Source organism: Canis lupus, chromosome 6, assembly GCF_011100685.1.
Source record: "Canis lupus familiaris isolate Mischka breed German Shepherd chromosome 6, alternate assembly UU_Cfam_GSD_1.0, whole genome shotgun sequence".
In the NCBI taxonomy this organism is placed as follows: Eukaryota; Metazoa; Chordata; class Mammalia; order Carnivora; family Canidae; genus Canis; species Canis lupus.
In genome coordinates this window covers 28,639,401-28,656,543 of record NC_049227.1, presented here as the reverse complement: position 1 = coordinate 28,656,543, position 17,143 = coordinate 28,639,401, and the positions used below count along the sequence as shown (strand labels likewise).

General features: G+C 42.9%; 1 protein-coding gene across 3 annotated transcripts; it reads left to right on the top strand.

Moving 5' to 3' along the window:
• Positions 1-834: 834 nt before the first annotated feature.
• On the top strand, positions 835-8,815 carry MPV17L (MPV17 mitochondrial inner membrane protein like). Of its 3 annotated transcripts, none has more exons than XM_038540281.1 (4): positions 835-1,157; positions 4,443-4,513; positions 8,451-8,480; positions 8,562-8,815. In XM_038540281.1, exons 1-4 carry the CDS (start codon positions 842-844, stop codon positions 8,739-8,741), a joined length of 597 nt encoding a protein of 198 aa, XP_038396209.1. In that variant the 5' UTR covers positions 835-841; the 3' UTR covers positions 8,742-8,815. The 3 variants fall into 3 exon arrangements, with proteins under 3 accessions (XP_038396209.1, XP_038396211.1, XP_038396210.1); XM_038540282.1 differs by lacking the exon at positions 835-1,157 and adding an exon at positions 1,321-1,702; XM_038540283.1 differs by lacking the exon at positions 4,443-4,513.
• Positions 8,816-17,143: the final 8,328 nt, after the last annotated feature.

Below are 17,143 nucleotides of genomic sequence, written 5' to 3'. Positions count from 1 at the left end.
TCTTAAAAAAAAGAGGGTAGCTGAATAGAAGAGAGAAAGAGACAGAGAATGAGGATGGGCTTGGATGTGTCAATGAAGAAATTAAAAACAAGGAAGGAGGAAAAGAAGCAAGGAGGGCTGAGATGGTTATCTGGGGCTGGGGTCCCCAGTGACCCCCTCCTTCTGGGACACTGCCTGGGAGCCCAGCATGTTTTGCGAGGCAATATTCAGTGAGTCCCACACTGAAGAGAAGGCAGTAGGTACCCCCCTCTTACCTTACGGGAGCTCCCGTTCAGAAAAGGCTTCACATGTGAACTTCTGGATTTGTCTCCTAAGCGACCCAACAGCGTGTTGTGTGCATTGAAAGGGTGACTTGTTTGCACATTAACATTACACCGTCCTCTTGGTAACTGGGTTTTGGTATCCCTTCTTCCTTCACCCCTTGTCTTCCCATCTCTTTCAACTTTTTTTTTTTTTTTTGAGATATAATCACAGGCCAAAGAAGCGCACACCCAAGTCACTTCGCATCCCCCCCACCCCAACCCCAACCCCCACCCCTACCCCCACCCCCACCCCACAGCCTCCGACAAGCGCTAGCCTACTTTCTGTCGATGCACGAGCCTGCTCTGGACATTTCAGGGAAACGGATCCCGCATTCGGTGCACCGGCCCGCGTTTCCAAGGCTCGGCCCCGCGGCCACGGGATTGGAGCGCGCGGACTGGGTGTGCGCGGGGCGCCCAATGGCTCGGGAGCATCCGCGAGGACAGGTGCAGGTGGCGGAGGCTGCGCGCAGGGCCGGGCGCGGGCGGGCGTGGCCCGGGGAGCTGGCGCCGCGGTCGCTGGGCACCCCCCCACCCCCCCCATGGGCATGGCTGGCTGGTGGCGGGCGCTGCTGCGCGCGGCCCGGCGCTACCCGTGGCCCACCAACGTGCTGCTCTACGCGGCGCTCTTCTCCGCCGGAGACGCGCTGCAGCAACGGCTACGGGGCGCTCCGGCCGACTGGCAGCAGACGCGGCGCGTGGCCACCGTGGCCGTGACCTTCCACGGCAACTTCAACTACGTGTGGCTGCGCCTGCTGGAGCGCGCGCTGCCGGGCCGTGCGCCGCGCGCGGTGCTGGCCAAGGTGCTGTGCGACCAGGCGATCGGCGGGCCGGTGGCCGTCTCGGCCTTCTATGCAGGTGAGGGGCCCGGGGCGGGGATGGAGCGGGAGAGCCAGGGGCTGGGGGGGTGGGGGCGCCCAGGGCTGGAACCAAGCCATGGGGTCGGGGTGGGGGTGGGGATGCGCGCAGGACTGCAGGGGCGGAGCTGGGGGTCCAGGTGCAAGAGCTGAGAAGTGTGGCAACCAGGGAGTAAGTAGGAGAAGTTGAGAGGTGGCGCCTAGGAGGGAGCCAGGGGCCAGGACCACGGTTGGGACGCTGCGGTGGTCGTGCATGCTTGGTGGGGGCCCGGGGCATCAGCTAGAACTGGAGGGAGGCAGAGCTGGAGGGGAGGTCCATTCCCCCCCTGAAAAAGGTCCACATGAACGTCAAGATCACAGCCAGTGGCCCTGGAGGCTGCAACCCCTGTGACCCAGTTGTGGGACAGGCCTGTCCTGCTCCTGGGAAAATCCGAGCCTGGGGCGACGGGCCTCCTTACCAGGGGCGCACACTCCTTTCTAACACACCGACCAAGTGCGCCGCGGGGCTGCTGCGGGACTCCGGGAGCAGAGCAGGTGCAACCGGAGGTAGGAACAGATTCCCCCAGAAAACTCATGCTCAAGGCCTTAGTCCTGCTTTGGTAACAAGATTTTCCATTGGGGGTCCCGTCCGGTCTATGAAAAGCCAAGAAAATGTGAGTGGACCTTGGACCCTGCCTTGGAGAACTCTCGCCTGTGAAAAGTCTGGGAGGCCCTTCCTCTGAAAATCACCCTGAGACCTAAAGATCTGACTTTGGGAAGCTTCCTTAGGGCCTTACAGACCAAAAACAATGGGAGGGGCTCTGTAGCCTCCATCCTCCTAGCAGTTTCCATAGCCAGTAAAGGAGAAGGGTGGGGGACTGTCACCAATTCCTCAAGAAAATCCAAGGGCTCTGGGCCTGACCCTGGCATTGGGGATAACATATCCTCCCCCTACCCAAAGATGATCTTTTCATTGGCTGCCAGTGCCTTCTAAACCAGGTCATGGGGGTGGGGGTGGGGGGTGGGTGTCACTCAGCACCTTGAAGAAACCTACACTGCCCTGTGGATCTTATTTTGGGGATCCAGATCTGGTTCCTTTCCTCATCAACCCCTCAGAAAGTATGAAGAACCTGGTTGCCTGTTGTGGTCTCAGCCGGACCACATGGATGATGCGGTCAGTGGGGTCAGTAAAATAAAGGACCTGGGAGCCATGGCTGTCGGGTGCCTGGTCCCAAGATGTGTGACTTCGGGGGCATATCTGCAAAGAGGCTCCTCATGCCCATGACTGCAATTGCCTTGAACTCCAGTGAAGGAGTTGGGACCTAGGGGCTGGACCTCGAGGAACCAGTTTCCTGTTTTATTTTATTTATTTATTTTTAAAAATTTTTGTTTATTTATTCATGAGAGACACATAGAGAGAGAGACAGAGACATGGGCAGAGGGAGAAGCAGGCTCCCTGCAGGGAGCCTGATGTGGGACTTGATCCTAGGACCTGATCATGACCTGAGCCAAAGGCAGACGCCCAACCACTGAGCCACCTAGGTGCCCCCAGGTTCCCATTTTAATCCTCCAACAACCCAGTGAGGCAGGCACTCTTTGCTATTCTTGTGTTACAGATAAGAACACAGTCTCAAAGGGGGTTCAGTGACTTGCCCCAAAACAACATAATCCATGCTGTGATGTTCATCTTGAATGTTGTCCGTATGTCTGTAAGCCAGAAAGATGCTGCAGGAACCCAGCTCCCGGAGCATTGTGATTTAAGTCTGAGGCTCCCAGAACACGGATTCCTACCCAGATGGCTGCTTTGTTTTGCTTTTAGATTTCTGGCCCGATTTCCCTCTCCTCCTGTGAAAGCGAAGGGGGGGACTGGATGGGTTGGATGTTTGTTCAAGGAACTTCCAACCTAGAAATTGCCTATATCAGGTGATCTTTTGTGCTGGGGCCGCCTTGGGGATCTCAGATTGTGATGGAGAGGTCTGGCTCAGAATCCGTACCTCAGTAGGACTTGGTCCGGTATTAACCTCCCAGAGCTCATTTCCGCCTCTGTAACTCCCAACCTCAGCGGATTGTATGGGGGAGGGGGGTGGTCAAATGAAATAAGGCACAGAAAGTGCTTAGTGCTTAATTAGTGCTTGGTAAGTAGAACCCGATATTACCAATATACGCCTGGGGATTCTTATAAATCCTGTTCTCAGAATCCCTTGCATTTAACTAAAAAAACCCTCGTTTCCCCTTCCTCCTAATCGGATTTGAAGGAGACTTTTTAAAGCACTTTTATTTTTACTCCTTCCTAAAATAGGAGGATTTTTGTCTTTGCTCCCTGAATTTCTTTTCAGGGTTGTTGAACATGCAAAGTTTTCAGAATGTTTTTAGAAAGGCTGAATTGGTGTTCTGCTTTCAAATTCTGATTAGAATAATTCTGATTAGAATGCTGATGGGAACTTTATAGTTGCCGGAATACCCAGGAGGTCCATCAGCCTTTTTTTATTCTTTAAAAAGAAGGAAATTAAGTGTCTAAAATTTTATTTATTTACTTAAAGGCTTTATTTATTCATGAGAGAGAGAGAGATATTGAGAATGAGCTAGAGCACAAGCCAGGGGGAGGGGCAGAGGCAGAGGGAGAAGCAGACTCTGATGAGTTGGGAGCCCAGTGGGGGCTCAATCCCAGGACCACGGGATCATGTCCTGAGCCAAAGACAAACATTTAACAGACTAAGCCATCCAGGCGACCCTAAATTTTTAAAATGCTAAACATTTTTAAACATTTAAAATGTTAAACATTTTAAAACATTTTAACATTTAAAATGTTAAAACATTTTAAAACATTTTAAAAAATGTTAAACATTTTACAAAAAGTTTGGAAGGCAGAGAAGTCACCAATTGCCCTATCTGAATGCTGTGGGTTCTCTTACTACATATCTATATATCTATATATATATGGTGTATATATATGGTATATATATGTGTATATATATATATGGTATATGTATATGGTATACATATATATATACCTATTAGCTATCTTTCTGCTATTATGTTTATACTCTGCTATTTTCACTTCATATTTATCATTCCTTTAAGATTTATCTGGTTTTATTTTTTAAATTCCATATATATTTTAAAAAGATTTATCTAGTTTTAGAATGGAGTTCATGTTGTTTTCACTGTTGGATCAGAAGGGATATAATGAATAAAAGATACATACTGGTGGGTACTTTGCATATTGAAAGAGAAAACTTGAACTGTTATACAGTGTTCTTCCTACTGAGTCTTGCAAAATCCTTGTGGTGCCTGTTTTTACAAATAGGTATGAGTATTCTCCAGGAAAAGGATGATATATTTTTGGACCTGAAAAAGAAATTTTGGAATACATACAAGGTAAGACAGACTTTTGAAAAGGTAATCAAGATCTTTTAGTATATTTGTAACTTTAAATACATTTTAAGAAAACTATTCTTTTTTTTTAAGGTTTATTTATTTATCTGAGAGAGAGAGTGTGCACAAGCAGGGTGAGGGAGAGGGAGAAGCAAGCAGAAGGAGAGGGAGAAGCAGGCTCCCTGCTGAGCAGAAAGCCCAGCACAGGGCTCTTCCAGGACCCCCAGATCATGACCTGAGCTGAAGGCAGACACTTAACTGACTGAGCCACCCAGGAGCCCTAAGGAAGCTATTCTTAATTTAGGGCTCCAGTGGGTTGGCACAAAGGAACAATATTTTGATGAAGAGATCTAAATTTTTTTTTAAAGATTTTATTTATTCGTGAGAGACACACAGAGAGAGGCAGAGACACAGGCAGGGGGGAAAACAGGCTCCTTGCAAGGAGCCTGATGCAGGACTCAGATCCCAGGACCCTGGGATCATGACATGAGCTGAAGGCAGATGCTCAACTACTGAGCCACCCAGGTGCCCCTTAAATTTGTTTTGAAAGAGAAATGAGAAGAGGCTTTAAGGGTGTCATACATGAGTGTCTCTGAGTTTTAGTCGACGTTCACACAATTCCTGTTTTTTTAAGGTTACTCTTGTTAGTGATTACAGTTCATTTAGTGCATTTTGGAGCCAAAGAGATTACTGCAAAATAGGAAAAGTAGAATCTGAGTGGTTAATGGAATCATTCCCATTTGGAGCATATGTTCCCAGGTGTACATTCTGCTCAGTCTGTGTGAAGGATAATGTTTCCCAAGATTACTTCTAGGCTTGAAGTAAGTCACCTGTTGTACTGTTTGCTCAATGCAAATATACACAACCCAGTCCAACAAATATTTATTAACTCATTCAATTAAGATTTATTGAGCAGTATCCATAAGGCCTGGCAAATTCAGGGGTGCTTTCCATCTCTGGCCTAGAGGATGTTTGATTTACTAATCCCAATGGAGTGAATTTTCAGGATTGCAGAATGTACACAGACTGGCCTTGGGCTTCACATGTACTTAATTCCCTATCAGAAGCAGTGCCAACCCACACCTGGCTATCGCCCGTCCTGCTTCTGGAATCTTCTACTGAGTTACACTGAGCTCCAGAATCAGCATTGCCCACTTGGTGGTTGGAAGTGGATGGTAGGGAGCGTGCAAGCCACATGCTCAGGGACAGTTTCTTCTTCCTTTAAGCAGAAAGTGTGTTCAGAACTCGATAACTTCTCTTGGGGCGGAAGTTGTGAGTCCAATGCGACATCCAAGTATAATTTTCTTCTGCTTGATTTTGAAAAAAGGAACACGTTTTCCCAGTATATCATGGATCCTATGGAGGATATACGTTTAACTTTTTTTTTTTTTTTTTTAAGCAAGCAAGAATTGGGAAAGCAAGAGGCTTTAAGCAGGGATTTGGAGATGCTTCAGATCCCCCTCCCTTAATGAAGACACACAGGCCACCTTTGTTGAGTGTTAAATACCATACCGAAGATCCTGAACATCAGTAATAGTGACAGGAGAAAGCAGCTAGAGCTAGGGATATTAGATATGGAAGAAACTGGGTTCAAACCAGGCTCTCAAGTCAATCTTGATCAATGAAACCAGGAGCACAAACATTAGGAATTGAAAGATAAGAAGACAATTTGTCGCGAGGGGTGCCTGGGTGGCTCAGTTGGTTAAGCATCTGCCTGCGGCTCAGGTCACGATCCTGGGGTCCTAGGGTCCAGCCCCACATCAGGCTCCCTGCTCAGAGGGGAGCCTGGTTCTCCCTCTCCTCTTTGCTTGTGCTATCCTGGTCACTGTTTCTGTCTGTCTGTCTCTCTCTCAAATAAATAAGTACAATCTTAAAAAAAAAAAAAAAAAAGAATCTGTCACAAAAGGCTTTTTTTGTAGCCCAAGCCCACTCGTATGAGTGAGAATAGAATTGCTTGGAATCAAGACCCTGCCCAATCCAAGTTCTTTGGATGAAGGTAGAAAGGACATTCCTACTTTATTTGTTATTTACATGTAGGTAGTACTTTTTGGTTGGTTGGTTGGTTGGTTGGTTGGTTGGTTTTTGTGCAGATGGCATGAAATTTCTGTCTCTTTTCACCAGCCACAAGGTGGTGGGGGGGAGCTTAGGTAAATTACCTCTTAGAAATTTGTCTGATGTTACATCTGTCTCTATTATAGTTTTTAAAAACTTTAATTTGGAAATAATTTCAAACTGATGAAAAAGTAACAAGAATAGTTCAGTGAATACCCTTTACCCATAGTTAACAGTTTGCCTGTTTCTTTTATTTTTTCTTGGCTCGATCTATCTCTCCATCCACCTTTCTGTCTGTTTCTCCGAAGCATTTGAGAGTAAGTTACACACAGAATTACCCTTTGCCCTAGATACTTGATCTATTTTCTAAGAATAAGTGTGTTCTTTTTTTAAAGATTTTATTTATTTATTCATGAAAGACACAGAGAGACAGAGGCAGAGACACAGGCAGACACAGAAGCAGGCTCCCTCCAGATGCGGGACTTGATTCCAGGACCTCAGGATCACGCCCTGAACCAAAGGCAGATGTTCAACCACTGAGCCTCCCAAGTGCCCCTAAGTGTGTTCTTTTGTATAACTACAGCAGAGTTAGCAACTTCAGTACATTTAACAAAAGTAATAATCTTTTGATCTCATCCACCATCCTCTGCCATGTTTGTCAATTGACTACCTGATGGTCTCTCTAGCATTTCTTTTTCCTTCTGGCCCAGGATCCAGCCTAGGGTCAGGTAGTGCATTTAGTTGCCAGGTCTCTTTAGTCTCCATTAATTGTATTTCCTTGGCCTTGTTTTATCTATTACAACACTAATATTTTTGAAGAATACAGTTCTGTTTCCCCTCCCCCTAAAACCAACAACGACGACGACAGCAAAGCATTCCCTTTTTGGAGACATTTTGTAATATGCAAGAACGTCAGCTAAACTTATTCTACAGCAGGAAATAGTATATGTTATTTGTCTCACATTTTTTTAATAAAAAAATAAAACATTTTATTTATTTTATTTTTAAAAAGATTTTATTTATTTATTCATGAGAGACACACAGAGAGAAGTAGAGACACAGGAAGCAGGCTCCATGCAGGAAGCCCGATGTGGGACTCGATCCCGGGTCTCCAGGATCAGGCCCTGGGCTGAAGTCAGTGCTAAACCGCTGAGTCACCCGGGCTGCCCAAAAACAAACATTTTAGATAAAATTAGAGTCACCCCTGGCTCTCATTGCACGAAATAGTAGAAGATATTATTGATATTATTTTTAAAGATTTTATTTATTTGAGAGAAAGAGAGCGAGCAAGAGAGAACAAGGGGAGAGAACAGGGGGGAGGGGGAGGAGCAGGCTCCTCGCTGAGCAGGGAGCCCAACATGGGGCTCAATCCCAGGACCCTGGGATCATGACCTGAGCCAAAGGCAGATGCTTATTTGATGAGCCACTTGGGCACCCCAGTAGAAGATATTATTAACAAATCATCCAATAAAAAATGATCAATTTAAAACTTTATTGATGATCCTCTTATAAATACATTCCTGCAGCATTTGCTTGGGCTAACAGGAAAACCACAGCGTACGTATATGTTTTTTGTGTTTTTTTTTTGGTATATGTTATTTTGAAAGCGGCTGTTTAACAGAACTGGTACTGATTCTGGTAGCCTTTTCATTCCGCACCTGTACATTTGACTAATATAATCGTCTCATACCTAAAAGCTCTTTGCACAGCTCCCACCCTCTTCTACTTGAGAGACTTTAAGCAGTCTGATTTAATCCGCTTAGCCTGAAATACAATATCACCTCTGGGTTCTCTCCACCTGGTATTTCTTCATCTCTCATAGAATGAGCAGTGGGATTGTTTCTTGTGGGATTACAAGGCATTCTAATGGAGTTTTTCTGTATTTCAGAGCGGTCTGGTGTACTGGCCTTTTGTGCAGGTGAGTCTCCAACTCCTTGGAATGCTAAATCAAGGCTGTGGTTGACACGGAGCCCTGGCACACTCTTTCTTTCTGTTTCAGCTCACCAACTTCAGCCTGGTTCCTGTTCACTGGAGGACAGCTTACACTGGACTTTGTGGTTTTCTGTGGGCTACATTCCTCTGCTTTTCGCAACAGAGTGGCGATGGCACGTTCAAGTCTGCTTTCACCTTCCTTCATGTGAAGGAGGCCAATGCACTTGAGAGATCCCCTAAGAAATGAGAAGCCAAGGACTCCCTGACAACGATTTCCTTTCCTTTCCTTTCCTTCCTTCCTCCCTCCCTCCCTCCCTCCCTCCCTCCCTCCCTCCCTCCCTCCCTCCCTCCCTTCCTTCCTTCCTTCCTTCCTTCCTTCCTTCCTTCCTTCCTCTCTCCAGAGAATTGCATGCAGATGAAAGAGTCTACTTACCAATTATAGGCTCCATTTTGGAGAAGGACTATTCCATCAATTCAATTGTTTCATTATCCATGAGTACTTTAAATTTTATCCAAACTTTTTTTTTCTCATCTTGGTCTGAAAGTCTCACTTCTCTAATATTTTTACTTCTCTAATTCTCTGGCTAGTACTGGTTAACAGTGATACCATGGCATTTAGCAGTTATTATGATTTCTATTCTAATATTTTAATGCCAGCTGATTTAAAAACCTGTTTTGAGGGATCCCTGGGTGGCGCAGCGGTTTGGCGCCTGCCTTTGGCCCAGGGCGCGATCCTGGAGACCCAGGATCGAATCCCACGTCGGGCTCCCAGTGCATGGAGCCTGCCTCTCCCTCTGTCTATGTCTCTGCCTCTCTCTCTCTCTGTGACTATCATAAATAATAAATTAAAAAAAAAAACATAAAACCTTTAAAAAAAAAACTGTTTTGATTGTATACATTTTGCTTCTAAAATCTCAGGTTATCTCCTGAACACTTTTGGATCACTTTGACTTTTATACCCCAAACAGTCCTTAGAGTAAATTTCTATTTACATAGAGCTCAAAGAGAAGATTGGATAACCGAATTTTTTCCCTCAAAATACTTTGTATAATAATTTATTGTTACACTAACACCCAGTTCTGTAAGTACATTTTATGCTGTCAAAAAAAAAAAATAGAATCTGATTGGTGTGTCTCATATAGAATGTATTTTATGGATGTCTTCTACTTTTGTAATTTCAAAGTTCAGCGCTTTTTAGTTCATGTGTTCTAGTTTTGAGCATATTCAATGGACTGAAGTGCTCCATTTTTTAGAGATAGGAAATTTACAAAATTTCTGGCATCTTAAAGACGTATATTGGGCAAAGTTTCTAAGAAAATAAACAATTTTTCTTCCTCTGGAAGAAAAAACTCTATTCCATAGGTTTCCAGGGAAAACAGTTACCCCAAATTTCACATTGAGGCTATATTTTTAAAAATCAGTGCTTTCCAGGGGTACTTGGGTGGCTCAGTTGTTATGCATCCGATCTTGCTCTTAGCTAGGTCTCAATCGACAGGTCATGAGTTTGAGCCTCTTGCTGGGCTCCACACTGGGCATTGAGCCTACTTAAAAAAAAAATCAATGCTTTCCAATAAATTTTTATCAATAATCTTTAAGTTAGACATGAGACACTTGATCCAGACTTTCAGATTTACTCAGTTTGTCTAACCTCAAAACTAGTTGGTCTAAAAATGATATGCATTATCTCAAGAAGTTTCAGCAAACTTCACTTAAGAATTCTATCACAATGCTGCTGCTTCTAGAGGAGTATTTCATGGATTTTAGAATGGGAAATGTTAAAGCATTCACCTTGCAGATTTGTGTTTAAGATTAATTTAAGAATATATCCTTAAATTTTTATGCATATAATTTATATAATTTGCAATGTAAATTTATGTAGCTCATAAGTATATAATGTCTATGATTTATTTCAATTTAATAAGAATTAATATATTTTACGTTATTGGGGCAATAGTAAGGAAATTTGTAGATAGCTTCCTTCTAAAATAATTTGTTATTTACATTGTTTGGAAAATACAACAGAATATGTACAATGGAAAAGTTATCTCATAATACCTAAGGCAAATTTTATTCTTAAAAAAAGTGTATCTTGAGATCCCTGGGTGGCTCAGCAATTTAGCACCGCCTTCAGCCCAGGGCGTGATCCTGGAGACCCGGGATTGAGTCCCACTAGGGCTCCCTGCATGGAGCCTGCTTCTCCCTCTGCCTGTGTCTCTGCCTCTCTCTTTCTCTGTGTCTCTCATAAACAAATAAATAAAATCTTAAAAAAAAAAGTGTATCTTGAGTAACTATGCTAAAGTATTACCTGGTAATCTTTTAGATGAGCTTCAAAATTACTTTTATGATGGGAGAATAATGTTTGCATTTTGTATGAAACTAATTGGGAAAACAGACCTTGTTTATACCGTCAAGGGGAAAAAGGCTTATAGAGTATGTATGCTCTGAATTTTTGCAAGTAACAGACTTCTGATTTGTATGCAATTGTACTTTTACATTTTAGTGTGAGAAATGAAAATTATCCCAAGTAATACAATATTTGTCTATTTTAAAATGCTGCCAATCTTGGTAAAATGCCCTCTAAATCTTCCTGGATTTGGAACCCAGCAGGTGACTCCTACTCTTCCTCCCGATTCTCCCATTCCGTAAGATTTCTTTAACTTGAGTGTGTGTTGCCTCACTGTGTACTTCTGGCCCTGGGCTTGCTCAAGCAAAGGCAAAGCCTATAATTTGTTTCCCTTAACAGAGCTGAGGCAGACTGGGTTTTCAAAAACAACTTTACCCAATACACGTAGAAAACAAAAGAGAAATTTGAAAGGGGAATTTGAAAAATGTCAAAAGCATTTTTTTTTAAAGCTTACAGAATACCGAATTCTGATCTCATGAATTAGCTTGAACTCAAGGGATCACAAGTCCTGTCTTAGATCCAGGCATTTGGGGTAGTTACCCTGTGGCTCAGATAGCATCTCCCAGCATTCTTGTTTCCTGACTCATTAATTGTCATTGATGAGACCATTGACCAACTCCACCAGGGGGCTGTCTTCTTGGCCCTGCTACCATTAAAATTACGAGTGCCCCAGTCCCATCTTGTTGGACGCTTGGTTTCCAGCGCTGGGCTCAGAGTTAGGTCTCTGACCCAGATAACTGAGAAATGATTTCTCAATCCAGGAGAGATCTTTCCTTCTACACAAATGGATGTGACCCTTATTATCATCCACTAGTATAACCATAACAAAATAACCATAACCCTAACCTTCAGGTAAATAATCAACTATTATTAACCCTAACCTTCAGGTAAATAATCAACCATTATTAAATGGTCAGTGTAGGGATGTAAAGAGAGTAACCAACATGATGATAACTATGTGAAAAGAATCATGATCGAGCACCTGGGTAGCTCAGTGGTTGAGTGTCTATCTGTCTTCTGCTCAGGTTGTGATCCTGGGGTCATGGGATTGAGTCCCACATCAGACTCCCCGCAGGGAAACCACTTCTCTCTCTGCCTATGTCTCTTGACTCTCTCTCTCTGTGTCTCTTATGAATAAATAAAATCTTAAAAAAAAGAAAAAAGGATCATGGTTTACTTGGGAGTATAATAAAAACATTGATAATCAAGTTCTCAGAACATTTAGTCCTCTTCATCATTCAATGCTTGAACAGCACCTATGACAAGTGATCAGTGGAAAGCTTGGATATTACCAAAGGAAGCAAAGCTATCTAGCTGTTGGTTAGTGGCATAAGCAGTAGGTAATTTGAAATCATGGTGCCCTAGATAATCAAGGAAGGCTTCTTGGAAGAGATGCCTAAGCTGGGTCCTGAAAGATGAAAAGTCACAAGATCAAAGGTCTGTAAAGTGGAATGTGGATGGTAGGATCAAGTGAGATGAGATCTTGAAAGACAAAGCCAGGAAAAAGCCTTTAAGTTCTAACATAGAGGAAAATTTCCATAGAACACTCCTCAACTTTGGATAATGTAAACGCTTCTAGCCAGCTTACTTGTACTTCAAAATTATGAGTGATTTGCAACTTCTTAGTCTTTTTCATTTGTAGGAAAATTATAGTGGTACCTTTTTATCTACATCATGATTTGGTGAGACAGAATTAGGCAATGTGAGAGTTTCCATATATTTAAAATGTTCTGATACCACATTTGAGAGAAGCATGTGAAAATATTTTCCTTGGACTCTGTGCAGAAGGTGATTCAGTAGACAAAGTAATTGACTTCTTTTCTAAAGATTTACTTATTTAGAGACACTTGGGTGGCTCAGTGGTTGAGTGTCTACCTTTGACTCCAGTCATGATCCTGGGGTCCTGGGATTGAGTTCTGCATCAGGGAGCCTGCTTCTCCCTCTGCCTATGTCTCTGCCTCTCTCTCTGTGTCTCTCATGAATAAATAAATGAAATCTTAAAAAGAAGATTTATTTATTTGAAGAGAGAGAGGTGGGGGGAAGGGGAGAGAGAGAGAGGGAGAGAATCTCAAGCAGACTCCCTCTGAGTGCTGAGCCCAATGTAGGGCTTGATCTCACAACCCTGAGATCATGACCTGAGCAGAAATCAAGAGTCAGATGCCTAACTGACTGAGCCACCGAGGTGCCCCCAAAGTAACTATTCATTTACCCACTCTACAGTCAGTGAATTTGGCCTTTAGGGCGTCATACAAATGAAGGATGCTTGAGAAATATTTTTCTCATTTGTATGGATGCTTTGGGGGCCCAAAAAGAAAGTGTTTCACATTGTAGGACTTCATTAATAATCATAATTTTGGTTCTTTAATTTGAAGAAAAATGTATTTCATTTCTTTTTTTTAAAGATTTTATTTATTTATTCATGGGAGACACACAGAGAGAGGCAGAGACAGGGAGAGAAGCAGTCTTCTCACAGGGAGCCTGATGTGGGACTTGATCCCCGGACCCGGATCACGCCCCGACCTGAAGGCAGACACTCAACTGCTGAGCTACCCAGGTGTCTCTGTATTTCATTTCTTTCCAATAAAATACATAGATGAAGAAGTTTAACTTTGGTATTTGAGGTTGTATCTAAATAGGGCCCCCAGATCAATTATGTTAACCACATCCAACCAAATTAAAGGTGAGTAGTCTCTTCTATTGAGATACATTACCCAGAACTACAATTTCTAACTCAACTATCATTGGTATATACTTTATTTATTTACTGTTTTTCTCCCAATGATTGCCATCCTTTAGAATTTGTTTGAAGCTTTCAAAAATATTTTTTGCTCTGTGGGTAATTTACTTTCAGTTCAGTGAAATTTTACATGGATTTCTACAGAGTACGTGCCAAAACAAATTCTACCCAGAACACACTTAACATATTCTGGGGGCAGCTTTCATTCAGAAATTAGATTTGTCTTCTGAAAGTATTAGAAAGTTAGTAGATTTTTGTATGAAGATTTAGACTTTGCATTGGCTACATTCAATCTCATTTTACCCAAAATGTTTGGAATCTAAAGGAACCAAGTCACAGAAAATGCAATTTACAAACTATTAAAAGGGGTGTCTGGGTGGCTCAGTTGGTTAAGCATGTGACTCTTGATCTCAGCTTAGGTCTTGATCTCAGGGTTGTGAGTTCAAGCCCCACCTTGGTTTCCATGTTGGGAATGGAGCCTACTTAAAAAACAAACAAACAAACAAACAAACAAAGAAAAAACCTATTGAAAAATTTTCTTTTAATGCTGTCAATAGCCAATAAGTGAAAGGAGAAATCTGGAGTTCAAAGATCAAGTATGTACTTGGAGTTTAAAGGTTACAGACAAAGACAGCTATGAATGGTAGCCAAGTGACCAGAAGAGAGTAATTAATTATTGAGTAACATTTTGGGTATATATAAATTTAAAAACTTTCCCTGTTCTCTTCCTCTCTGTAAGTCTGTCTTTTCCTTAAATAAATCTTTAATTCATCCATATATTCTTCTTTCTCTGTTGAATGGCTACATCAAACTCCCTCTGTCCTTCAACCCTTCCCCCAACCAAGATCACCCAGACACTCCAAGACAGAATAATTGTGATGAGGTTAGGGACCAAGCATGGCAGCCATGCTTTTAGAGAGGTGGTAACACAGGGTCCCTCTTTGGATCAGCTCTAAGGGAGAATTTTGAAGTGAAATATTCTGGATGCAGCTTCCATTCATTTGGTTCATCTTCTGAAAGTATTAGGAAGTTAATGGATTCTTGTGTCTTAAGATCTAGACCTTGCATTACCCATTTTCAGAGATGCCCTTTTCCTGCAATCTCTTTGGCTATCATGCTGTATCTTCCAGATTAGTTCTCGTTTCCTATTCTTGCCTCTCAAAACTCCCATTCTCTTCATGTGGCTGATTTCAACTAGATGTGGAGTAGTTTATGAAGCTAATTTACTGAGATGTGGATAAGAGCCTTTCTAGCTGATTTTTTTTTTTAATTGCTAACACAAATCTCTGGGTGGAATTTCAGGAACTATTGGCATAGCAGGAAGAGGTGGAGAGAAGAGGATGTATCTTTGGCAGAAGACTCCTGAAACACTTTCTGCGATGCCGTTCACTTCCCGTTGGCTCAGAACCAGCTGAGCAAAGATCATCACAATGTATTGTGAAATTTCCATGATGGGTAGTCATTATCTATTTGCATATTTGTGTTCCCTTCCAGACTGTGAGCTTCTAGAGGGAAGAGTATATTTTTTTATTTATATTTGTATCTAAAGTGTCTATTACAATGTCCAACACACAGCAGAAACTCTGTTAACACTGTTGAATGTGGGATGCCTGGGTGGCTCAGCGGTTGCGTGTCTGCCTTTGGTTCAGGTTGTGATCCCAGGGTCTGGGATTGAGTCCTGCATTGGGCTCCTTGCAGGAAAGCCTGTTTCTCCCTCTGCCTGTGTCTCTGCCTCTCTCTTTCTCTTTGTCTCTCTCTCTCTCTCTCTGTGTCTCTCATGAATAAATAAATAAAATCTTTAAAAAAGGTCACTGTTGAATGAATTAGTGTAGTTTGTGAATTTATCATCTGTTGCTTTTTGCTGGTGTTGAGAAACCTGCACTGATCTCACTTTTTTGTTGTTTTGTATTTATTTGTTTGAGGGAGAGGGAGAAGCAGATTCCTCCCCTCTGAGCAGGGGAGCCTGAGCAGGAACTTGACAGGGGGCTGGATCCCAGGACCTTGGGATCATGACCTGAACCAAAGGCAGATGCTCAACCACTGAGCCACCCAGGTGCTCCTGGACTATTCTCACTTTCATTTTCATCCCCAATATGCAGGCAGCTGTCCTGTTTTAAGCTCAGCACAGCCTAGACTTTCCCCTATTCCAGCTTCAGGCTCAGACATTTATGTCTTCTTAGGGATGCTTATGACTTTCGGGCTTTAGTTTCCTGTGCCCAACTTGCACATTCCCTCAGAAAGGCATCTATTCACACCTCTACAAGGGCTAGATTGTTTGCCTTTGAGAATAGGTAGAATTATGGTAGTTGGACTTTCTCTGAATCACTGAGAAACATTTTCTAATGGTTAATTATGTGTCAACTTGACTGGATCCTGGGAGAGCTAGATATATGGTCAAACACTCTGGGTGTTTAGAGAGTGTTTTTTGATGAGGTTAGCATATAAATTGATAGAATGAGTCAAGCAGATTACTCTCCCTAATGTGGGTGGGCCTCATCTAATCAGTTGAGAGACTGAATACAAGACAAAGGCTGATGTTGCCGAAGTAAGAAAAAATTCTTCCTGCCTTCAAACTGGGACACTGGCTTTTTTCCTGCCTTTGGACTCAAACAGAAACATTAGCCCATTTTGGGTTTTGAGGCTGCTGGCCTTCAGATGGGATCTACACCATCAGCTCTCTTGGTTCCCAGGCCTTCATACTTAGACTGGACCTAAATTATCAGCTCTCCTCGTCTCTAGCCTCCAACTCACTGGTAGAGGGATTTGCCTCCATAATCATGTGAACCAATTCCTTATAATATCCCCCCCATATATGTACATCTCTTGGTTGTATTTCTCTGGAGAACATTAAACAATACCTCTTTGTTTATATATGTTAACATTTCATAGTTTGTGGTTCATGCATTGTGGTTGTCTGTGGGCGATGACCACCAGCTCATAACTATTATGGAATTACACAGAACATTATTTTCTGGGACCCCTGAAATCATAATGTGTAGGTAGGTGGTCATCCACCCTAATCCACAGCCTCTCTATTAGGACCATAAATCTATATGACCTGAGAATATTTCAGCCAGTTAGCCAGATAATTGCCAAATAATGGAACTGACTGCGTGTTCACTTTAGCTTGACTGTGGATGGATATGTATGTTGTGAATTCTATGAATGTTGGGGGCTGAGAATGGAGTCCAGTTAGACTGAGACCTTTAAGTGCTCAATGGTGCTCTTTCTTTTTATTCTTTTTTAAAAAGATTTTATTTATTTATTAAAAAAGATATTATTTATTTATTCATGAGAGACAGAGAGAGAGAGAGAAAGAGAGAGAGGCAGAGACACAGGCAGAGGGAGAAGCAGGCTCCACATAGGGAGCCCAACGCAGGACTCGATCCTGGGTCTCCAGGATCATGCCCTGGGCCGAAGGCAGGTGCTAAACCACTGAGTCACCCAGGCATCCCTAAAGATTCTATTTAGTTAGTTGAGAGAGAGAGAGAGAGCGCAAGCAGGGGCA